General features: G+C 44.6%; 1 protein-coding gene across 4 annotated transcripts in view; it reads right to left on the bottom strand.

The window, feature by feature from the left end:
* Positions 1–20,354, bottom strand: part of PIP5K1A (phosphatidylinositol-4-phosphate 5-kinase type 1 alpha) — a 49,195-nt gene extending 28,841 nt beyond the window's left edge. For 2 of the 4 annotated variants that reach the window (XM_062192231.1, XM_062192233.1), the window contains exon 1: positions 19,842–20,354. In XM_062192231.1, coding sequence (XP_062048215.1) covers positions 19,842–19,923 — 82 coding nt within the window. In that variant the 5' untranslated portion in view covers positions 19,924–20,354. The remainder of the gene's footprint in view (positions 1–19,841) is intronic. The other 2 variants (XM_062192234.1, XM_062192232.1) reach the window with 1 other exon arrangement.
* Between the last annotated feature and the right edge of the window lie 3,103 nt (positions 20,355–23,457).

Genomic DNA, 23,457 nt, shown 5'->3' with positions numbered 1-23,457 from the left:
GCAAATGGAAGATCTGTTCCCCAGCTTTCTCTTTCAGATAAAATGAAAGAATAAACAATGAGTAGGAAGAACCCAATTCACAGAAGTTAAGCTGCTATCTGCAGCACCAACATCCCATATGGATGCTGGTTCAAGTCCTGGCTATTCCACTTTCAATCCAACTCTCTGCTAATGTGCCTGGGAAAGCAGCAGAGGATGGCTCAAGTGCTTGGGCCCCTACACCCATGTGGGAGACTCCTGGCTTCAGCCTGGCCCAACCCTGGCTGTGTGGCCATTTGGGAAGTGAACCAGTGGATGGAATACATCTCTTCTCTCTGTCTCTCCCTTTATCACTGTAACTCTTTCAAATAAATAAAAAATTTTTTAAAGGATTAACAATGGGGCTGGTACTGTGGCGCAGCAGGTTAAAGCCCTGGCCTGAAGTGCCGGCATCCCATATGGGCGCCAGTTCCAGTCCCAGCTGCTCCTCTTCCTGATCCAGCTCTCTGCTATGGCCTGGGAAAGCGGTAGAAGATGGCCCAGGTGCTTGGGCACCTGCACCCGCGTGGGAGACCCGGAAGAAGCTCCTGGCTCCTGGCTTCAGATAGGCTCAGCTCTGGCCGTTGAAGCCATCTGGAGAAATGAATCAGTGGATGGAAGACCTCTTTCTCTGTCTCCACCTCTCTCTATAACTCTTTCAAATAAATAAAATAAATCTTAAAAAAAAAAAAAAGGATTAACAGTGAGGCAGCAATAGAAACACACAGGATTAATGACCATCAGACAAAGTTCTAAGTCTAACTGTTTAAGACAAAAACAACCAATAACCTCCTGAATTTCAAAATACAGCTAGGCTCAGAGGCTGTGATAGGTCTTAGTAGAAAGGTTACAGGCTAAGCATTTATGGTACCAGTAAGCAGAGTAGCAAAATTTCCTTCCTGGTAATGAGTCAGGGTGGAGAAAAAAATGGAGAACAGATGGTTTTCATTCCTTTTCCCAAAAATGAAGACAAGAGAAATGTCATCTAGCTGTTATGAAGATATGTTGCACAAAATGACCGAGAAAATTAGAAAAACAGATCAATTTTCACCGCTACTTCTCTCCAGCAGAGCCCATGATGTAACACCCTTCCTAGGATGATTTATTCAATCAGGACAGCTTCAGCTGGGTTAAAGACTAAACAAGTTAGGGCTGAAGTTTTAAAGGAACAGTAACTCAGGCAAATTCATTTATTATTAAAAGTGCTGAGGCCGGCGCCGTGGCTTAACAGGCTAATCCTCCACCTTGCGGCGCCGGCACACCGGGTTCTAGTCCCGGTCGGGGCGCCGGATTCTATCCCGATTGCCCCTCTTCCAGGCCAGCTCTCTGCTGTGGCCCGGGAGTGCAGTGGAGGATGGCCCAAGTCCTTGGGCCCTGCACCCACGTGGGAGACCAGGAGAAGCACCTGGCTCCTGCCTTTGGATCAGCGAGATGCGCTGGCCGCAGCGGCCACTGGAGCGTGAACCAACGGCAGAAAGGAAGACCTTTCTCTCTGTCTCTCTCTCTCACTGTCCACTCTGCCTGTCAAAAAATTAAAAATAAAAAATAAATTTAAAAAAAAGTGCTGATGGCTTACTGTAGAATTTAAAGTGTCCACTGTCAAAAAGTCAAATCTCTTATATCTTAAAAACTTTTTAGCTGGGTCAAAGTACTGAATTTCCTCCATTCTCAGAACAGGTCACATAGGACCTAAAATCTGAGGTCCCACAGTTTAGATGTCTGGAGTCCTTGGACACTCTCCTGTGCAATGGAAGCTTGGATATGGACCACACCACAGACAGATTCAAGTGCCTGGCAGCAGGCCACTCCTGTAGGTAGGATAGCTCTATGCTCGGATATGTCCCATCTGAGAGTAGTAATTAAAGTTGTCACATATCCTTTAAAAAGATACTAAACTACTTAAAATTCAGAAAAGCTGGGTGCTGGCACTGTGGCAGAGTTTACTACTGTGACACCTGTGTCCTATATCGGAGTGCTGGTTGGAGTCCTGGCTACTTCTCTTCTAATCCAGCTTACTGCTAATGTGCCTAGGAAGGCAGAAGAGGATGGCCCAAGTACTTAGGCCCCTGCCACCCACCTGGGAGACCAGGATAGAGTTCCTGGCTCCCAGCTTCAGTCCAGAAGATGTCTCTGTCTCTCCTTTTGTGTTGTTTTGCCTTTCAAAAAACAAAAAATATCAAAAGACCAGGGCCCATATGTTATGTCAAACTGTTCTCTAACTAAAATAAGTTTATTTTAGAATGCTTATGTAAAGATTACATTAAATAAGCTTAATGACATTTTATAATTTCAAATGCAAGAAAAAAACTGGGCCCCTAGCAAGGTTCAGTGATTGATCACCTAGACCAGCAGTAAATTCTAATTTGCATCTCAAAGTACTTGGCTCCTCACAAAACTCTCTGCTGGGGGCTGGTGCTGCAGTGCTGGCATCCCTTATGGGCATCGGTTCATGTCTCGCTGCTCTGCTTCTGATCCAGCTCTCTGCTGTGGCCTGGGAAAGCAGTAGAAGATGGCCCAAGTGCTTGGGCCCCTGCACCCATGGGGGAGGCCCACAAGAAGCTCATGGCTTCGGAATGGCACAGCTCCAGCCATTGTGGCCATCTGGGAAGTGAACCAGAGGATGGAAGCTCTCTCTCTCTCTGCCTCTCCTTCTGTTTGTGTAACTCTTTCAAATAAACAAATCTTTAAAATAAAATATAAGGTTCTACCTATGCTATCTCTTTTAGTTTTATCATACAGACATGTAGCTCCAGGGCTGCTACAGTCTTGCAAAGTATTCAAAATGAGGACAGGGAGACTCCACTCAGTAGAAATTTTGTTGCCAACTGTTTAGCTATCTGCAATTGCAAAACTGGAATTAATCCCATCCCAAGAGCATTAAATCTGAAGCAAAAGAAAGATACTGGCATGTAAATAATAAAACTCAGACAAGGTGACATAGGGGGGGCTTAAAGTGCCTAAAGTACAGCCACCAGGACATACCTAAGAGATCTAATCTACCAAAAAGTATAAAAGAAGAGAAAAATACCTAGAGTTTTACCAATGTCACTGTTAACAGCGTTTATCCAAAAACCCAAAAAAGGGCAAACAGAAAGTACAGGGAACCAGATACCACCTGCTAAGGATCTGCCAAAGAGAAATTATCTATCGAGGAAATCTGTGAAACTCAGAGTCATGAACACTGCATAAATAAGCTTTCTCTTCGGTAAGGACAGGAAGATACTTAGGAGTTGGGGGAGAATGAATGAAAAAGAGAAAGAAAAAGGGGTTTAACCCCACTCAGCATGGCAACACTAGCCGTAAAATTTCTAAGAATATGATTCATCCCTATGGATAAAATCAGAATATTGATCAAGAGGAAATTTGTTTTTTACCACCTTTGTGCAAAGTACTCTAAATATAGATCTATCATCTTAAAATCAATATATAATTATAATTTCTGGTGAAGAAACTGACTATGGGGGCACAGTTCTTCTAACATTAAAATTTATTCTTCCCTAGGGACAACTTTTTCTAAGGATTTGGGCCCTGCCTCTCCCCATCTACATCAAAATTCTGAATAGAGGCTGGCGCTGTGGTACAGGTTAATCCTCTGCCTGTGGTGCTGGCATCCCATATGAGCACCGGCATCCAATATGGGCACCGTTTCCAGTCCTGGCTGCTCCTCTTCCAATCCAGCTCTCTGCTGTGGACTGCGAAAGCAGTGGAAGATGGCCCAAGTCCTTGGGCCCCTGCACCCATATGAGAGACCTGGAAGAAGCACCTGGCTCCTGGCTTCGGATTGGTGCAGCTCTGACCGTTGCTGGCCATTTGGGGAGTGAATCAACAGAAGGAAGACCCTTCTCTCTCTTTCCCTCTCAGTGTCTGTAACTCTACCTCTCAAATAAATATTTTTTTAAAAATCTGAATAATCACTGTTCAGATGACTACATTATCATCAGTCAATACTTGGAAATGTGGCATGTACATAATACCCAAAGGTGGGTATAGAAGCTGACAGTTGGCTATAAATGCTAAAGAGAAGGTCTTAGCCCAGTTTCTCCTCACTGGCTCAATTTTTAAAATATTTTTATTTATTTGAAAGGCAGAATGACAGAGAAAGAGAGATAAAGAGAAATTATGTTCCACCCACTGGTTCATTTGCCAAATGCCTTTAACAGCCAGGGCTGGGCCATACTGAAGCCAGGAGCCAGAAATTCCATCCTGGTCTCCCACTAGGGTGGCAGGAACCCAAGTACTTGGGCCATCATCCACTGCCTCCAGGCTCATTAGCAGGAAGCTGGATTGGAAGTATGGAGTAGCCAGGACTACAGTTGGGGCTCTGATATGGGATATGTGATGTAGGTGTCCCAACCAGAAACTTACCTTTCTATACCAAAATGCCTGCCCCACTGGCTCAATTTTAATACTTATCACTGTTGAATTACATTTTTTAATCTCTGTTTCATTCAGGCCATCTCCATACTCTTCTGTTTCTCCTGGACACTGACTATAACACTACAATGTTGATACCATTTTAAAAAGGTTACTTCTCCCCATGACCTCTTGTATACAAAAACAACCTGTATAACTCTTTAAAAGCTGAAAAACATACCTTACTTGGTCTTAAAATTGAAATTACAGACGGTGGGAATTATTTTAATTAAGGACATAAGCAACGTATCTACCAAATATTGTGTATGAGTCTCATCTAGATGCTGATTAGAAAAAACTGTAGGCCGGCGCTGTGGTTCACTAGGCTAATCCTCCGCCTGCAGCACCGGCACTCTGGGTTCTAGTCCCGGTTAGGGCGCCGGATTCTATCCCGGTTGCTCCTCTTCCAGTCCAGCTCTCTGCTGTGGCCTGGGAAGGCAATGGAGGATGGCCCAAGTGTTTGGGCCCTGCACCTGCATGGGAGACCAGGAGGAAGCACCTGGCTCTTGGCTTCGGATTGGCGCAGCGTGCCAGCCATAGCGGCCATTTTGGGGTGAACCAACAGAAGGAAGACTTTTCTCTAAGAAAAATATAAAAAAGAAAAAAGAAAGAAAGAAAAAACTGTAACAAGACATTTCTGAGACAGAAACCTTGAAAGAGAAATGGTTAATTTTTTTAACTATAACAATGCGGCTGTGGTCATGTTACAGCCTTCACCTTCCACACCCCAAATACTCCTTATCTGTAGAAATACATTCTGAAATACTTATGGATGAAATTACATGAGAACTGGACTTGCTTTAAAATATTCCAGGGAATGGATGAAGGAGAATGGGTGAAATACAGATGCAATGATTGGCAAATATTGCTACTGAAGCTAGGTGATGAGTACATGGCGGCTCATTAAACTATTCTCTAGATTACCTTGTATACATCTGAGAAAAAAATTTTTAAAGATTCATTTATTTTATTTGAAAGGCAGAGCTACAGGGAGAGAGAGAGACAGAGAGAGATCTTCCATCTCTGGTTCACTCCCCAAATGTCCACAATGGCTAGGTCTAGGCCACACTGAAGTCAGGAGCCAGAAGCTTCATTCAGGCCTCCCATGTGGGTACAGGAGCTCAGGGATTTGGGCCATCTTCCACTGCTTTTCCAGGTACATTAGCAGCAATCTGGGTCAGAAATGGAGCAGCAAGGACTCAAACCAGTACCCATTCGGGAGGCTGGCATCACAAGGGGCAACTTAACCAGCTATACCACAATGTCAGTCCCTGACAAATTTTATAATAAAAAGTTAAGGAGGGGGCCCAGTGCCATGGTGTAGTGGGTAAAGTCACCGCCTGCAGTGCCGACATCCCATATGGGCACCAGTTCGAGTCCCAGCTGCTCCATTTCTGATCCAGCTCTCTGCTATGGCCTGGGAAAGCAGTGGAAGATGGCCCAAGTCCTTGGGCTCTTACACCACGTGGGAGACCTAGAAGAAGCTCCTGGCTCCTGGCTTCGGATCAGCCAAGCTCCAGCCATTGCAGCCATTTCGTGAATGAACCAGTGGATGGAAGACCTCTCTCTTTCTGCCTCTGCCTCTCAAATATATAAATCTTTTTTAAAAAAAAAAAAAAGAATACCTAGGAGAGCCTAAGCATATGTGTACTTTCGGAAATTTCAAAAATTCTGGCCATGGCACTGCTCAGTCTTGCTGAATTCTACAGTGTTATTGAAAGAGGATTTTTAAACAGACCACGTAGAGAACTTAGTTCATTCAGCCAATAATGAAGCTACTTGACTTTCCATGGTGACAAATCAATAACCATTCATATTGGGAGAAAAATTCCACAAGAGCCTGAAATTTTTAGTGTAATTTTGTTCTTTTTCTTCCTATTCTCTTTTTTAATAAATAAGAGAACAGAAGGACAGAGAGGTTAAAGGACATGCTCAAACATCACACAACAAAGACAGTGACAGAACCAGAACTGGAAGCTGCATTCTTAACCTCTAGTTCAATTCTTTCTTCTAAATCATCGGTTGTTTTCAAAAATTTCTGACCACCTAGAGTGATGCCAGGACAAGAAAACTCGAACTAGAACACTCTAAAACTAAATAAATTTCAGATTTGCTAACGGACAACACATATTTTCTTCCCTTGGGAAAAGGAAGCCTTTCATTTTCATTGATAAAGGATTAAGAACCCAATTTTCCCTCTTCAGTTCCTCTCAATGAAATGAAGAGTAACAACATTCCCTTCCTCTAGCAATGGTCATCAGTGTCCCTGGCAAAAATAGAACATAGCTTTCATTTCCTTTGATGAGATTATCGTTATTCTGAATCAGGAAATGCCGGTATTCCAGAGAAGCAAAAACTGTCTTTTAAAATCTCATACTTCAAAGAGCAGTTTCCCAGTTTTATAGGTGTTAAGGTCCTCACTGGCAGCAATAAGTACCATCTTGTCTTTGTAGTAAGACATTAACAATTTTAATAGGAAAAAAAATGCTCCATTTATCTCTTTTTGGTATATGGGGACCATGAATTCTCTGATTAAAAAGCTAAAGCACTATGCTTGGGCTATTAGTGATTGGAAAAAGTTCACATTAATTTCTAAAATAGTTTCTAAAAGAATGATCAGAAATTTCACACTATGCTCAGAGGAGCTCAGAATTTCGTTGCTTTTTTAGAAGAGCTAATACTAGAAAGGCACATTTCCTTCCATATTCTTCTCTCCTTCACCAAGGACTTCTGGTTCAGTTTCCATTCAGCAACAAATATTTAATCTGGTTTAAAGTCAAGTTAGTTCACACACAAACTTTCAGATTAATGAAGGGAACAGACACAGCACAGTGGTTTGGATTGTGGGCTCTGTAATTGGAACACCTAAGTTACAACCTTGGGTAGATTGGTTAAAATTTCTCTGGGTCTTGGTGACCACATCTATAAAACATGGAAATAATATGTAGCTCTATAGGATTATCAGAATTAAGTCATGTATAGAGTTAACATATAGTAAATGTTCTATAAATATAAGCAATTATTACTCTGAATTATAAAATCTCACCTACAGGATGGCAAAGGTCAGGGAAAATAAGAGGTACAACAGAAAGGGAAAAGGAAGAGCTAAGACTAGCTTTAGTGAAACAAAGCTGAAGTTACAGGGCAATTTCAAGGGAGACAAAACTGATTCATATTATACTGTGGAAGGATGAGAAAAGGTATTTCAATATTAGAGAAGATACTTCAATATTAAGATAGCATCTTTCCTAGAGAGGGAAGAGGGATTTGGGAGATACAGTCAAATAATGCTTGCAAGACATCCACAGCCTCCTCAGAAGACAGCACTGCCAGCGCAAGTGTTATGGGGAAGGGTGCTGGCTGCTAGTTACTGCGAGGAGCTCATGCTTCTTCAGCACAAAAACACATCAGATCTACCTCTCTTACGGTTGACCCCACAGCACAGAAAGTTGAAACCTAATAAGGAAAAACAGAGAGTTATCACTTAGGGGTTCTACTTGCTTACAGTAGCAGGATAAACATAAGATTTTTTTTAAGAAGATTTATTTTATTTATTTGAAAGTCAGAGTTACAGAGGGAGGCAGAGACAGAGAGAGAGGTCTTCCATCCGCTGATTCACTCTCCAGACGGCCGCAACGGCTGGAGCTGCGCCGATCCGAAGCCAGGAGCTGGGAGCTTCTTCCAGGTCTCCCACATGGATGCAGGGGCCCAAGGACCCGGGCCATCCACCACTGCTTTCCCAGGCCATAGCAGAGAGCTGGATCAGAAGAGGAGCAGCCGGGACTAGAACTGGCACCCATATGGGATGCCAGCGCCTCAGGCCAGGGCTTTAACCCGCTACGCCACAGCACCGGCCCCAGACATAAGATTTTAAGTAGAACTTGGTCTGATCCCTAGCACCATACTGTGAAATGAGATGTTCTAGGTAATGTCCAAAAAACAGAAGGAAATCCTCTACAAAAGCTGCAGGAGTGGTCACAAAATTAATGCTCCAAGTCATTTCGCTCTGCAATGAATCCAGATCAGCAAATTTTTCAGTTATAAGGTTCCTTGGTGGGGGCCAGTGCTGTGGCATAGCGGTTGAAGCCGCTGCCTGCAGTGCCAATATCCCATATGGGCACTGGTTTGAGTCCTGGCTGCTCCACTTCTGATCCAGCTCTCTGCTGTGGCCTGGGAAAGCAGTAGAAGATGGCCCAAGTCCTTGGGCCCCTGCACCCACGTGGAAGACCTGGAAGAAGCTCCTGGCTTGGGATCGGCACAGCTCCAGCTGTTACAGCCAGTTGAGGAGTGAACCAGCGGATGAAGACCTCTCTCTCTCTGCCTCTCCTCTATGTAACTCTTTCAAATAAATAAATAAATCTTTAAAAAAAAAAAAAAAGGCTCCTTAGCATACAGGAACCTTACTAGGGTATTATATATAACTATTAATCCATAGATACTAAAACTGGAATGAACCTAAGTGAACAAGAAGAGATTGGTTATATAAATCATGGTGCAATTGTAACATGGAATATTATATAACCATTATTTTATGTACATTTATGAATAGGATGTCACAATAAACTTCTGAAGACAGAAAAAGTGAAAAAAGATATCATTTTTGTGAAACATTTTTCTAAAAGCTAATAGGTACTTACACACATAAAGTCCAAATGATTACATATCAAAATGTGAAAATATCACCATCTCTGATAGGTTCATTTTGTAACTTTAAATTTCTCTTTTCCCTTTACTACCTAAACCTTCTACAACAAGTATTTTAATGCATACATTATTTAATAAATAAAAATGATAGGAGCTGGCACTGTGGCACAGTGGGTAAAATCTCTGGCATCCCAAATGGGCTCCAGTTCCTGTCCCTGCTGCTCCACTTCCCATCCAGCTCCCTGATAATGAACCTGGGAAAGCAGCAGAGGATGGCTCAAGTACTTGGGCCCCTGCACCCACATGCAAGACCCAGAAGACTCTCCTCGCTTCTTGCTTCGGCCTGGCCCAGTCCCAGCCATTGTGCCATTTGGGGAGCCAATCAGTGGATGGATGATTCATTTTCTCTTTCTCTCTCACTCTCCCCCTCTCTCTGTAACTCTGCCTTTCAAATAAATCAATCTTTTTTTTTTTTTTTTTTTTTTGACAGGCAGAGTGGATAGTGAGAGAGAGATAGAGAGAAAGGTCTTCCCTTTTGCCGTTGGTTCACCCTCCAATGGCCGCTGCAGCCAGCGCATCTCGCTGATCCGAAGCCAGGAGCCAGGTGCTTCTCCTGGTCTCCCATGTGGGTGCAGGGCCCAAGGACTTGGGCCATCCTCCACTGCACTCCCGGGCCATAGCAGAGAGCTGGCCTGGAAGAGGGGCAACCGGGATAGAATCCGGCGCCCCGTCCGGGACTAGAACCCGGTATGCCGGTGCCGCAAGGTGGAGGATTAGTCTGTTAAGCCACAGCGCCGGCCTAAATCAGTCAATCTTAAAGAAAAGGATACACAGGGAAGATTTTATTCTCATTCATTTAGCTTTATAAACTATTCTTCCCACTAAGCCACTACTTAATAGTCCCATACATGTAAACCATGGACATTCCCCAAAAAGATTAACTCAAGCTCATTATAATGTTAAATTGTTACAAAGATAAGCTAGAAAGAAAAATGTGAGATGAAACTGCCTACAATGCTGACAATCCCAAACTAAAAATAAGCATGATTCCTATACATACAGCCACTCTTTCTCAGCTACATATTACTTTGAGATGCCCATATAGCTGGAAACAAACCTGTATTAGGACATATGACAGAGGCTCACTTTGGAAAAGGGAACCTTATCTTTCTGAGTATCAATGGTCTCTTACAAAGGGGAATACTGAATTCACAGTATTTTATGGAAACCAAGACTTCAAAAAATATTTTAAAAAATAACCCTACGGCCGGCCGGCGCCGTAGCTCAATGGGCTAATCCTCCGCCTAGCGGCGCCGGCACACCGGGTTCTAGTCCCGATCGGGTCACCGATCCTGTCCCGGTTGCCCCTCTTCCAGGCCAGCTCTCTGCTGTGGCCAGGGAGTGCAGTGGAGGATGGCCCAAGTCCTTGGGCCCTGCACCCCATGGGAGACCAGGAGAAGCACCTGGCTCCTGCCATCGGATCAGCGCGGTGCGCCGGCAGCAGCGCGCGCCTATCGCGGCGGCCATTGGAGGGTGAACCAACGGCAAAAAGGAAGACCTTTCTCTCTGTCTCTCTCTCTCACTGTCCACTCTACCTGTCAAAAAAAAAAAAAACAAAAACAAAAAACAAAACCCTAGCCTCTAAATTCTGAAAATCAGCTGTGAAATCATTAATGCTACTAAAGTAATTTCAGAAAGTTGATGTGGAAACAACTCTTGTTAAAACATCAAGTTGAATCATCATACCATGTCACCGAAAATTTTTCTGAGTGATTGTACCAGTCACAGGGAAGCACTCCATTTTACTCCTTGGCCCCACCCTAAATTGTTTGTGGTGAAGAAAGCACTAAAAGGGCTGATCTCTGGTCACTTGGCAAAACACCATTGTGATTCTACATGAATTTGCTTGTTATTACTAAGCCACTGGAGATTAAAATTTACCACTGAAAGGAAGGAGAAAAATGAAGAAAAAAAAATCAGCATAGTTTCAAAAAATATGATAAAGGCAACTTTCAGAGAGAGAAATGCGCTAGCCTTAAAAAGAGGAGCTAATTTACACACAGATATTTTCAGATAGTGAACAGCTCTGAAGTAAGTTGTCCTTCCCTCCAGCATGTAAAACAAAACAGAGTTGGCCTTAATAGCAGAGCCTCTCCCTGCGCTTTCAGATCAGAAGCATTTCCGTCAGAGATGAGGTGACATCATCTACCAGATGAGAAACCAAGCAGTGTGTGGCTGACTTCCATGTCTGAAGTAACACATATAACTTGGAGACGCCAGAGGCTTGCCAGATATACATTCCTCACCCAACTGGAGTTTCTGCCTGGAGTTTAGGTAATTGAGAAGCTATCCCAGGGGATCAATTCAAAGATTCACCAATGATCTACATAAACCTGTCAATAATCCCTATATTAAGAGAACAAAGAGATAAGCAGGCTTTTTGAAAGCAAAATGTTAATTCTTGGTTGACAAAATTAAGAGCCAGAGACTTTAAAAGAAAAGCAAAAACAGCCTCCCCCCTTTACAATAAAATCAAAACCAAAATCAACTTAGTTGTTCACTGTACTATTTGAAGCGATCTTTCTTTATGGTCCTGGTTAACTTGGACTACTGAAAGTTACCCTAACTACACCCTCTACACCCTTGCAGGTGGGAAGTACAATATTTCTCCAAATGAAAATACTCATTCATGTGCGTGAAATGTCAGCCTGCCTACTGAGCACACGGCTCTAAGCAATAGCACTTAAAAAAAATTGTACCATCACTACATGACTTAAGAAAACCAAGCCACATCTCACAGAAAAGCTAAGTCCTGGCAGTGTCATTTTTCCCTAAGGATCTTTTAGGAAAAGTCAGAAAGGCAAGGATGCTCCTAGAAACAAACACTCAAAAGCAGTTTAATCTACTAGTCCCAGGGTTATCTCAGCTAAGAGGTAACTAAAAGCATTACAAAGAATGAGCAGCAGATTTGTTAATATTTACCTTGATAACACATACTGTATGTATCACCTTTACAACTAGTATCTTTCTGAACCTTGGTTTCCTAATTTGGAAAATGAGAGAGTTAAATAGTTGTGTACAGTCTCCTTTCCCTCTTTTTTGCTTCTAGTTTTACAAAGGCAAATTTTATGTTTCATAGACCTCAAATATGTATCATTTGGCAAAAGAATTTGGAAATTATGAAAAAAAAATCTTGAGACTCCTGAATAAACACTCATGGCCAAAAGGCATTTGAGATACTTGGCAGATGGCCACCTACTAATTCTATTTCCAAATCTGGCTCTACATATCTTGAAAAGGTAATGAATGCATTTTGCTGAATTAGAATATACATATTTCAGCACAAAAACTCAAACTTTAATGATAGCATAAGAAGCATTAATACACTTCAAGACAACTATCTCCTTCTACAAGAAATCAGAAGTATGGCCAAGTTACCTCCCTGCCATTAGTGCCCTTTTTTATAGGTCCTTATCAATGAGAACTTGAAGTTTACCAACATTATGCACAGAAAAGCTAATATACTTTACATAACCATCCTCAAAACAAAACCCTTCCCATTCCCACCACCCAACTTTCCCACCTCACCTCCCCTTAGCCCACACTTCCAAAATATCCCCTATCAACTACACTGAGCCTTTGGAATAGTGATTATGGGTTCATTTCATATTGCTGTGTTAAGTGTACAAAGCAAATAGTACGATATATTAAATTCCTTAAAGGATCCTGCCTGCCTCTCTTTTTTATAAATTAATACATGGTATATGCAGCCATTACAAATAAACAGACTGGAATTTACAAGAATGAAAAAGAGACTGGAGGGGCCAGCACTGTGACACAGTGGGTTAACACCCTGGCCTGAAGCACCAGCATCCCATATGGGCGCCGGTTCAAGAACCGGCTGCTCCACTTCCAATCCAGCTCTCTGCTATGGCCTGGGAAAGCAGTGGAAGATGGCCCAACTCCTTGGGCCCCTGCACCCACGTGGGAGATCCGTAAGAAGCTCCTGGCTTCGGATCGGTGCAGCTCCGGCCAATGCAGCCAACTGGGGAGTGAACTAACATGGAAGACCCTTCTCCCTCCCTCCCTCCCTCTCTCTCTCTGTAACTCTGACTTTCAAATAAGTAAATAAATCTTGGAAAAAAAAAAAAAGAAAGAAAGAAAAAGAGATTGGAGACAGAGTTAAGAAAGATGGAGGGATTCAGATTTAAATTAAGTCCACTTCAAACAGAAAACAATAGAAGTAAAGCTTACAGGAGGTATGAAAAGGGGCCAGTGCAATGGTGCCAACATTTGTGATGCTGGCACCCCATATCTGAATGCCGGTTTGAGTCCCAGCTTCAGCCATTGTGACCATCTGAAAAGTGACCAGTGGGGTCAGTGCTGTGGCATAACACGTTAAGCCGCTTCCTGCAACACTGGCAACCCACATGGCATATTGGGTAAGCTGCCACTGTGACACCAGCATTCCACAGGGGCGCCAGTTTGAGTCCAGGCTGCTCCACTTCCAATCCAACTCTCTACTAGTGTGTCTGGGAAAAGCAGCAGCAGAAAATGGTCCCTTGGCCCCTGAACCTAACATGGGAGACCTGGAAGAAGCTCCTGGCTCAGGCCTGGCCCCACCCTGGCTGTTGCAGCCATTTCGAGTGAACCAAGGGATGGAAGATACCTCTGTCTCTCCCTTTCTCTCTTTTTAAAGACTTATTTATTAACTTGAGAGGCATAGTTACAGAGAGGAGAGACAGGTTTTCCATTGGCTGGTTCACTGCCCAAAGGCTGCCATGGCCACAGCTGAGCCGATCGATCTGAAATCAGGAGCCCGGAGCTGCTTAGGAGCCTCCCAGGCAGGTGAGCATTTGGGGAGTGAACCAGAAGATGACAGATCTCTCTTGCTCTGTCACTCTGCTTTCAAATAATAGATATTTAATAAAACAAAAGACACAGAAGACAAAAACAAAAAACCAAAACCACAACATCCACAAGCACCTCTACCACTGGAATTACCAGGTTACAGGAGAGTTTTCTAGTGGGGTCACCACAATAGACTGATGAGGCTAACACTACGCACCTCAAGCAAAAACGCTTCAATCTGTGCTTTCTGGGGTTGGGGAGGTGGGGGGAGAGGATTCAGGAAAAGAACTGTAAAGTTATTCTAAATCATCTGTGCTCCTGATAAAAATCATATAGGTGAGTGGTAACTATTTCAAACATTCTGGTCTGAGGCAGAAGGAGCTACAGTTCCTGATCAACTAAGGTTTCAAGTGTTTTTCCTTGGGGGACTAACATGATTTTATCACATGGCTCTTATTTCAGGGGAGCAGTGTAAACCTTAGCATCCTAACTTTCCTTTCTAACCCTCCTACTAACTTCAAGTCAGCTCTCCAAAACAGAACCTTTTGCTTTTATAGTAAAAGGGGATTCAGTAGATGAATTTCAAGCTCTTGATGGACCACAGGAAGTTAAACTAGAGATAAAGAATCTCTGAAAACTGGTTTGACAGACAGTGGCACTGTTAACAGCACCTCATCAAGGCTGATTTTATTAAGAGGTGCCATGTTCAACTATAAGAATGGAGAACACAAAGCAATAAACTTCCTTTACACACTAAGCAACTGAGATCACACAGCAAACTGCACCATGTTTATATTATAACAATCGAAGTGCAAGCATGAAGACAGTGTTACTATGCAGGGAGTTAAGCCACAAGCTTGCAATGCCAGCATCCCATACTGGAGTGCAGGATCAAGTCCCAGCTGTTTTGCTTCCCATTCAGCTCCACGTTGGTGTGCCTGGGAAGGCACACGTTTCTGGGCCCCTGCCACCCATGTGGGAGATCGGATGGTGTTCCAGGCTCCTGGCTCTGCCCCAGCCATGGCTGTTGCAGCCATCTGCCTTTGAATTAAATAAATATTTTTATAAAAATGAACATACGGGGGCCAACATTGTGGGAAGTGGGTAAAGCCACCGCCCATGACACTGGCATCACATATGGGTGCTGGTTCGTGTCCCGGCTGCTCCACTTCCGATCCAGCTCCCTGCTAATGGCCTAGAAAAAGCAGCAGAAGATGGCCAAGTGCTTGTGGATTCCTGTCACTAACATAGGAGATCTCAATGAAGCTCCTGGCTTTGGCATGGCTCAGCCTGGTGACTAAAGTCATCTGAAGAATGAACCAGCAAACCAAAGACCTCTGTCTCTCCCTCTATCTCTGTAACTCTGACTTTCAAATAAATAAATCTTTTTTAAAAAAATGAACATGATTGGCTGGCGCCGTGGCTCAACAGGCTAATCCTCCACCTGTGGCGCTGGCACACCGGGTTCTAGTCCCAGTCGGGGCGCCAGATTCTGTCCCGGTTGCCCCTCTTCCAGGCCAGCTCTGCTGTGGCCTGGGAGTGCAGTGGAGGATGGCCCAAGTCCTTGGGCCCTGCACCCGCATGGGAGACCAGGAGAAGCACCTGGCTCTTGGCTTCGGATCAGCGCGGTGCGCCGGCCTCAGCGCACCGGCCGCAGCGGCCATTGTGGGGTGAACCAACAGAAGGAAGACCTTTCTCTCTGTCTCTCTCTCTCACTATCCACTCTGCCTGTCAAAAAAAAAAAAAAGAAAAGAAAAAAAAATTAACATGATTATGGCTACTGTAAGCTAATTTCATTTATAATAGTCTCATCCAAATTCAAACACAGTAACAATTCCATTGGAAAAGATGTTAAACATCTCTCAGACCTTATGGCTTGCTCTATCCTCTGCAGTTCACTTGTCAGCTGTACAGAAGACCAGCTGCAGCCTAATGGTTTAACAATTTAGATAAGGGTTTATTACAGGACAAAATAATTCCTTCTTAATTTGAATGTCCCCCAATTTTCTGAACTCTCAAAGGTTATGAATGCCTTATCTAAAACTGTCAATCTGTCCCTGAACTATGACAGTCATTTCATGTCCACTTTCCACATCAAGAGAAAATCATGTCTTTAGGATTTCAGTGAAACATCCAAGAACAAAAAACTGGTTTTAGGATGGGTAAAACACATGCACCTGGCTTTCCTCCCTTGATTTCTTTTTTTTTTTTTTTTTTTTTTTGACAGGCAGAGTAGACAGTGAGAGAGAGAGACAGAGAGAAAGGTCTTCCTTCTGTTGGCTCACCCCCCCAGTGGCCGCCATGGCTGGCGCACTGATCTGAAGCCAGGAGCCAGGTGCCTCCCCTGGGGTGCAGGGCCCAAGGACTTAGGCATCCTCCACTGCACTCCCGGGCCATAGCAGAGAGCTGGCCTGGAAGAGGGACAACCAGGACAGAATCCGGCGCCCCGACCGGGACTAGAACCCGGTGTGCCGGTGCCGCTAGGCGGAGGTTCAGCCTGTTGAGCCACGGCGCCGGCCCCTCCCTTGATTTCTACAAGGCTAGCCTCTAGTCTTTAACAACTCAGATCATAAGCCACTACTTATTTTGGCCAATTTCCTAATTCCCCTGTCACCACCCCAACAGAAAAGCACTCTCCCCTAATCACAAATAAGATCCTTAACTAACTTTTCTGCACTAGAATCAAACATGTTATACAATTCAAAAACCTATCTTTAAAAGAAAAAATTCTATTAAATTTACTGAAGCAGGCAATTGGTGCAGTATTTAAAATGCTGCTTGGGATGCTCATATCCCTTATCTTGAGAGCCTGGTTCAAGTTCTAGCTCTTCCATTGGCTTCTGATTCAGATTCCTGCTAATGCACAACCTAGGAGGCAATGATAATGACTCAAGTACTTGGGCCTCTGCCACCCACACAGGAGACATGGATTGGGTTCTGGGTACTGGTTTGGTTAGGGCCCAACCCTGGTTGTTGTGAGCATTTGGAGAATGAACCAGTGGAAGGTATCTCTCTCTCTCTGCCTTTTAAAAAAATGAAAATAAATTTTTAAAAATAAGCGAACATGCAGATACACAAGAAAAGGCAACACTGCGTATCGCATATAATAATTATAATGTTTTCAGGTTTATTTACAAAAAGAATTTTTTCTTAATCCAGCTATTCCAGAAGTCAAAGGAGCACAGGAGGACCTACAAAACAAAAGATAAGGTAAAGCCACAGCCTGCAGGGCCTATGGGCGCCAGGGCAAGTCCTGATTGCGCTACTTCCAATCCAGCTCTCGGCTATGGTCTGGGAAAGCAGAAGATGGCCTAAGTCCTTGGGACCCTGCACCTGCGTGGGATACCCAGAAGACGCTCCTGGCTCCTGGCTTTCGGCCTGGCCCAGTGCTAGTTGTTGTGGCCATTTGGGGAGGAAACCAGTAGATGGAAGACTTCTCTCTCTCTTTCCCTCTCTGTCTCTGCCTCTCTGTAACTCTGCCTTTCAAATAAATACATAAATCTTTTTTTAAAAAAAAGTAATCAGGCAGTTTTTAAAACATATTTATGTATTTATTTGAAAGGCAGAGTTACAAAGAGGGAGAGGGAGAGGGAGGCCAGGGCCACAAGCGAGAAAGAGAAAAACAGAGACAGAGAGAATTTTTGATCCACTGGCTCACTCTCCCAATGACCACAACAGGCCAGGGCTGGGTCAGGCCAAAGTCAGGAGCTTCATCTGGATCTCCCAACCAGGTGCAGGAGCTCAAGTACTTGGACCTTCTTCCATAGCTTTCCCAGGCACACTAGCAGGGACCTGGAAAGTGGAATAGCAGGACTTGAACAAGAGCCTATATGCAATGGTGCTACAGGTGGTGGCTTAACCCACTGTGCCAGAGCGGCAGCCCCAGGCAATTTATTTTTAACTCAGACTTTGTTTATATCTTTACTTAATATATAAACACACTAAGAGTCAAGGAGCTGTAAGTTTCACTGAAATGTATTATTAGACCTTCTGCTTAAAACACAAAAACATTTATAACTGGTAACCCTAGATCTGGCACAAAACATAAAAATATTAAATAGTAACATCTAAAAAAATATAAAGACTATCTGAAATTGGAGTAGAGGCAGAAGAGGAAAAAATATATCAAATAATTCTTTATTACTCCTAAACCTGCCTGGTTGGTATGTACCTCATGAGACTCAATCAAATTGTGGGACATAAACACTGCTTTTAAGATTTAACCCGGTTTCTGGTTCCTAACAGAGAGAATACCTGACTTGATGGTTGAAAAATCTGATTAAAGACCAAACACAACCATTCTTCCTTCTGGGTTGGGGAGCAGGAGAAACAGGTTTCAAGTTAAGAAGTTACTATAGGGGCCAGCGCCGTGACGTAGTAGGTAAAGCTGCTGCCTGCAGTGCCGGCATCCCATATGCTTCGAGTCCAGCTGCTCCACTTCCAATCCAGCTCTCTACTATGGCCTGGGAAAGCAGCAGAAGATGGCCCAAGTCCCTGGGCCCCTGCACCCGCATGGGAGACCTAGAAGAAGCTCCTGGCTCCTGGCTTTGGATCGGCACAGCTCCAGCCGCTGCAGCCATCGGGGGAGTGAACCTGCGGATGGAAGAGCTCTCTTTCTCTCTCCCTCTCACTGTCTGTAACTCTGTCAAATAAATAAATAAATAAATAAAATCTTTAAAAATAAAGTTACTATATAAAAATTCTATCACTTTTACCTTATCCTTTTAAGTGCCTGGAATTTAGCCTGAGTTGTTGCGGCCCTCTAATATTTTGTAAGAAAGGGAAAAATCGTCTCAAGAAACTAAAAAGAGATGCACATAAATAAAACTACAGCTTATGAAGAAGATACTTGCGATCATGAATTCCCCTCACTTGCGCTGGAATGTTTAAGGTGGAACCATCTACTTAGGCAAGGACGCAATTTCAGGGCAAAGGTAATGTCAAAATCTCAAGCCAAGCATCCAGCATCTGACAGCCTCTCTCGTTCAGCACAAAGGCAGCAGTCACTGAGGGACTCCAAGACATTTCTGACAGAAGCTCTAGAACAGTGTCTGACTCACATACCACCCCCCCACACCCCGACACATTTTCCCTCCTCCGCAAAATCTGCTGCTTTTCTTGTGGGCCCCCTCAGCCCTCCCTCCGTCTTCCTTAGCTCCCAACTACCCTAAGCTCTCTATATTCCCTGGCTCCATTCTCCAAGTTCGAGTTTCCTGACACATCCCAAGCATTCTTCCCATCCATTTCCTATTATGCAATATTCCCCTCCAGCACTTGGAGCGCGCGCGCGCGCACACCCATCGTTCTTTCTCAGACATTATCCCCAACATCATTCCCTACTGCACCTGCAGACTCCAGTCCATCTTCTCCAGCTGTTTTAATGCGAATTCCCCACATTTCTCCGGTTCTCACAAAACTTCTCATTATTTCCCAAACTTGGGCTAATCTAGAGACAGCACTCACCAAAGCAGTCAGAGAAAACGCGGGGAGGGGAGGGGGGGCAAGTGTGAAGGAATGACGCAGTAAGGGGTCTCTGAAAAAGTTCAAGTAACTCCCACATCTAACAAAACTCCTAATTCCCTCACTTCTCAGTAATCAAGAAAGGGTCCAACGGCTTTTCCATGCCTTTTAAGTTCCATGGCTTCTCTTCGACATTTTCATCCAGCTAACTCCACCATCAACTTGAAACTGACCTGCCTCCCACACCAAGCAGCTCCCCTCACGCAACAGGCCTCCATTTTCCTAACACTCCCCCCTGCCCACTCAGAAATGCGTCCTAGTTGAAAGCCCAGCCTTCCGTCCTCCTTACCGGGGATCCCTCAGACATTCCCAGCCACAGGTGCCCTCCCACGTCTTGCTCTTCCCCCCACCGCACAGCCCTCAGCAGCCTCCTGCCCACGCCCCGCCCGGCTTACCTGAGATCGAGGTACTGGAAGGGATCCCGGAATCCAAGGCTGAACACCCGACCGCCGACGGCCCAGAAGAGGCCGACGCCATCTTGGCAGCCCCCTCCCCGTCAGCGTCCTCGCTCCCTTTGAATCGGGCTCTTCCTCTTCTCGGAATCGAATCTTCCCCACGTCTCTTCACAAAACCCACGTTCTGAAGGCCACTTTCCCGCCCCCTCTGGGGCCTCTCAGACTCGTCCAGCCAACTCCTGGACCAGCTCAGGGCCGCACCATTCGCCTAGCATGGGGGGAGAACTCCTGTCTCGTTCCCCCTACGTAACTTTAACCGCCTTCCGCAGGAGCTGCTTTCGCCTTTCACAAGGGAGTAGCCTCAAGCTGGCTGCCGGGACCCCACGTCCGGACTAAACCACACCTAAAAGAAAAACGAAGCATGAGAGGTCCCGGAGCAGCGAACGCCCCCTCCCCCTCCTTCCTAGCCACAGCCTGTTTATCGCCCAACCCCACCGCTCCACTCGGGTGGCTAAGGAAATCCGCGCACTGCGCATGCGCCCAATCATCTCCGCGCTCCACTCAGTGGCGAGGACAGAGGAGTAAAGCCAATCGGGAGACTCTTGGTGGTCACGTGAGGCGAGTAGCTCCCGCCCTAACGCCTTCTCTGGTGAAGAAGACATGCGCGCGCCAGCCGGCGGACTGCTCCTACGGTGGCTCGGCGGGGCAGCGCTTTGAGAGGACTCGGTGATGGGGGCTCTGAGCTCCGGACGCGAATCGACCCGGCCGGTCCTCTTCAGTTCCCAGCCCGGGAAAGAACTCCGGACAGAACCGCTGGTTTCAAGGCACAGACGTTAAACAGTCGAGTATCGCACGATGTATGCCCCTAAAATCTTCCTAGCGCTTTTCCGGGTTTACTACCTTGTTTACTGTTTGGTTTAACGTGCGTGCGTGCCTTACTTTCCTCCGAGTGACATTTGAAATAGATCTATGTTTTGTTCGCCTCAAACAGTGCTGGGCACAGTGACAGAAGTCAGTAAATAGGCCATAAATAAATATATAAAGGCCTGTTCAAAGGAGCCACAGAAGGTGATCAGACCGTATGACAGCCTCCGCGCGATCCAGGCCCTTAGCCGGCAACAGTCAATGATCCATGCTCCAAAGGGCATCTAGATACACAGGAAATCTCCCTCCCAGCCCCATTCTAGACTTCGTACCAACTCTGCTTAGTGCTGACAAAGGTCTCTGGAGGTTGTGAGCACTAGTGGGCAACCTGAAGACTCATTTGTCTCTGTCGGGAGTGCCAGGACCGTGTGGTTCACTCTTGTATCTCAAACTCCTCCTGTGACTTTGCACAGATTAGGGGCCCTGCCATGGGGAAATCCTAGGCTTTGTAATCCCAAAAGTAGTTTGGTTATCATCTATCTAGATGTCCAATGGGCCCACGTAGGAACCTAGGACCTCCAAAATTTGTAGAATATCCTCTATGCGTTTATCTCAGCCTTCTACTCCCTCATCAAGATCTGAAATAATTGTTTCCTTGCTGCCACCTGCTGGCTAATTGGTCTTCCTTTGGATATTAAAGGTAGACGAACTTCAAAGGATTGGATTATCTACAGCAGTGGTATTGTGTCATATTCACACTTTATGGTGGCCAATTCCTACATTCCCCACCCAGATAAACAGTACAGGAACTAGACGGTGTGGGGTACAAGATTTGGCTCATTGACCTTCGGTAAATAAATATTTCTTGATAAATTATTCTTGTTTCCAGAAAAGACATGGGGTTGCTACAGTTCCCTGAGTTACTTTACAAATTAGCTAATGCAGACAAAGCTGTTTGTTATTTAAACATGAGAAGTAGCCAATAAACTCCTGAATGACCAAAATCTTCAAAGAGGGGAATCTTCTCCCTGGCATCTGATCTGTGAATTTGATTTCAGCCCTCCTAAAAGAAGAAATTCTTATGTTCTTGAAGCTTCTTATGGGTCTTTGTTTATTGCTGTGCACCATAAAAAAAAAAAACTGTTCCACATACTACCTTGTATTATGTCAATCTGTTTACCTGTTTGTCTCCCTTATAAGACTGAACTCTTGAGAGCAAAGATCACATCTTATCCATTTTTCTATCTCAAGCATCTAGAACAGTGCCTGGCACAGCATGTCTCCTGACTGGATGACTGGATGCAGGCAAAAGTAGAGTTATGGGTATTTTAGAAGCAGGTATCTTCCATCTTCTTCCCCTACACTTTGTCTCTGCTTCTACTCCCGTTCAGTCCCTAGGGTGCCCTCTGAGTCACGCAGCCACTCTTCTCCAGTAACATTCCTGGCATAGCAAAACTGGGGTGACGTGGCAGGGTGTGGAAGCAGGGGCAGAACAGGACATGTTGGCTTAGTGCCCCCAAGGAAACGGAAAAGGGAGTTGACTAAATACATACTTTGGGAAATGAGGGCAATGTGGTGAGCCTATAAGAGAGCCACACACACAGACTGAAGTGCACATGAATGTGCACACACAATTTTATTAAGGCACCCTCCAAGATTTAAAGTGGCTCCTAAGCTCGGGATGAAGGGGCTGGTTATTGGCAAGAGCAGTGCAGAGGCAAGAATAAGAGGATGGGTACTTTATTCACTTAGTCATTCATTCACTGAATTATTATTTAGCCCCAGCTGTGTCTGAGGTACTATGAGCGTTCCTAGTATACAGAAGTGAAGATAAACCCCTTGCCTTCGAAAAGATCTTAAACTAATGAGGAGGAAAGACACACAAATCTTTTTTTAAAAAAAAACATTTATTTATTTATTTGGCCAAGTTACAGAGAGGTAGAGGCAGAGAGAGAGATCTTCCATCCACTGGTTCATTCCCCAAATGACTGCAATGACTAGTACTGGGCCAGGCCAAAAGCCAGGGGCCGGGAGCTTCACCTGGTTCTCCCACACAGGTGATAGGAGCCCAAGGACTTAGGCCATCTTCTGTTGTTTTCCCAGGCTTATTAACAGGGAGCTGTATTGGAAGTGGAGCAGCTGGGACTTGAACAGATACCCATATGGGATGCAGGCACCGTAGGTGGCAACTTAACCCAATGCTCCACAGCACGGGCCCATACACACAAATCAGTGTCATTATAGAGTATGCACTGTGCAATGGCTTGAGAACCATATTTTCAAAAAAAAAAAAAATGGGAACAGAAGATGATTCCTAGTTTTGACAATGTCACAGACCATTTGAGATTAACTATTCCAAAGAATCTGGCAGACATGCTGTATCTGATTTATGGCAACTGTGCCTGGAAAGAAAGGAATTAGTGTTCAGGAAGACTTCACTGTCCCATAAAGTTAGAATTTTGCCATGTAGAAATGAAAGGGATTCTAAGGAGAAGGACAGGCACAGAGGCATGACAGTTGGGTGTGTTAGGGGAGTGATGCTGGAATAGGATGATGTGGCAAGCAGTGAGGCTAGATATACAGGGAGAGGCTAAATTACGACGGATCGTGAATGCCATAGTAATAGTAGTTATCACCTCCAAACATTTTACTACATGATCACTGAACACTGTGCCAAGCAGTTTTCAAGGATCATATCTCTGAATCTTCTCAACAGTCTTAAAAACATGGATATTATTCTTAGTCCTACTTT

The sequence above is a fragment of the Lepus europaeus genome, chromosome 5 (assembly GCF_033115175.1).
Source record: "Lepus europaeus isolate LE1 chromosome 5, mLepTim1.pri, whole genome shotgun sequence".
Classification (NCBI taxonomy): Eukaryota; Metazoa; Chordata; class Mammalia; order Lagomorpha; family Leporidae; genus Lepus; species Lepus europaeus.
Note: the sequence above shows the minus strand (reverse complement) of the source record. Positions and strands in the feature narration are given on the sequence as shown.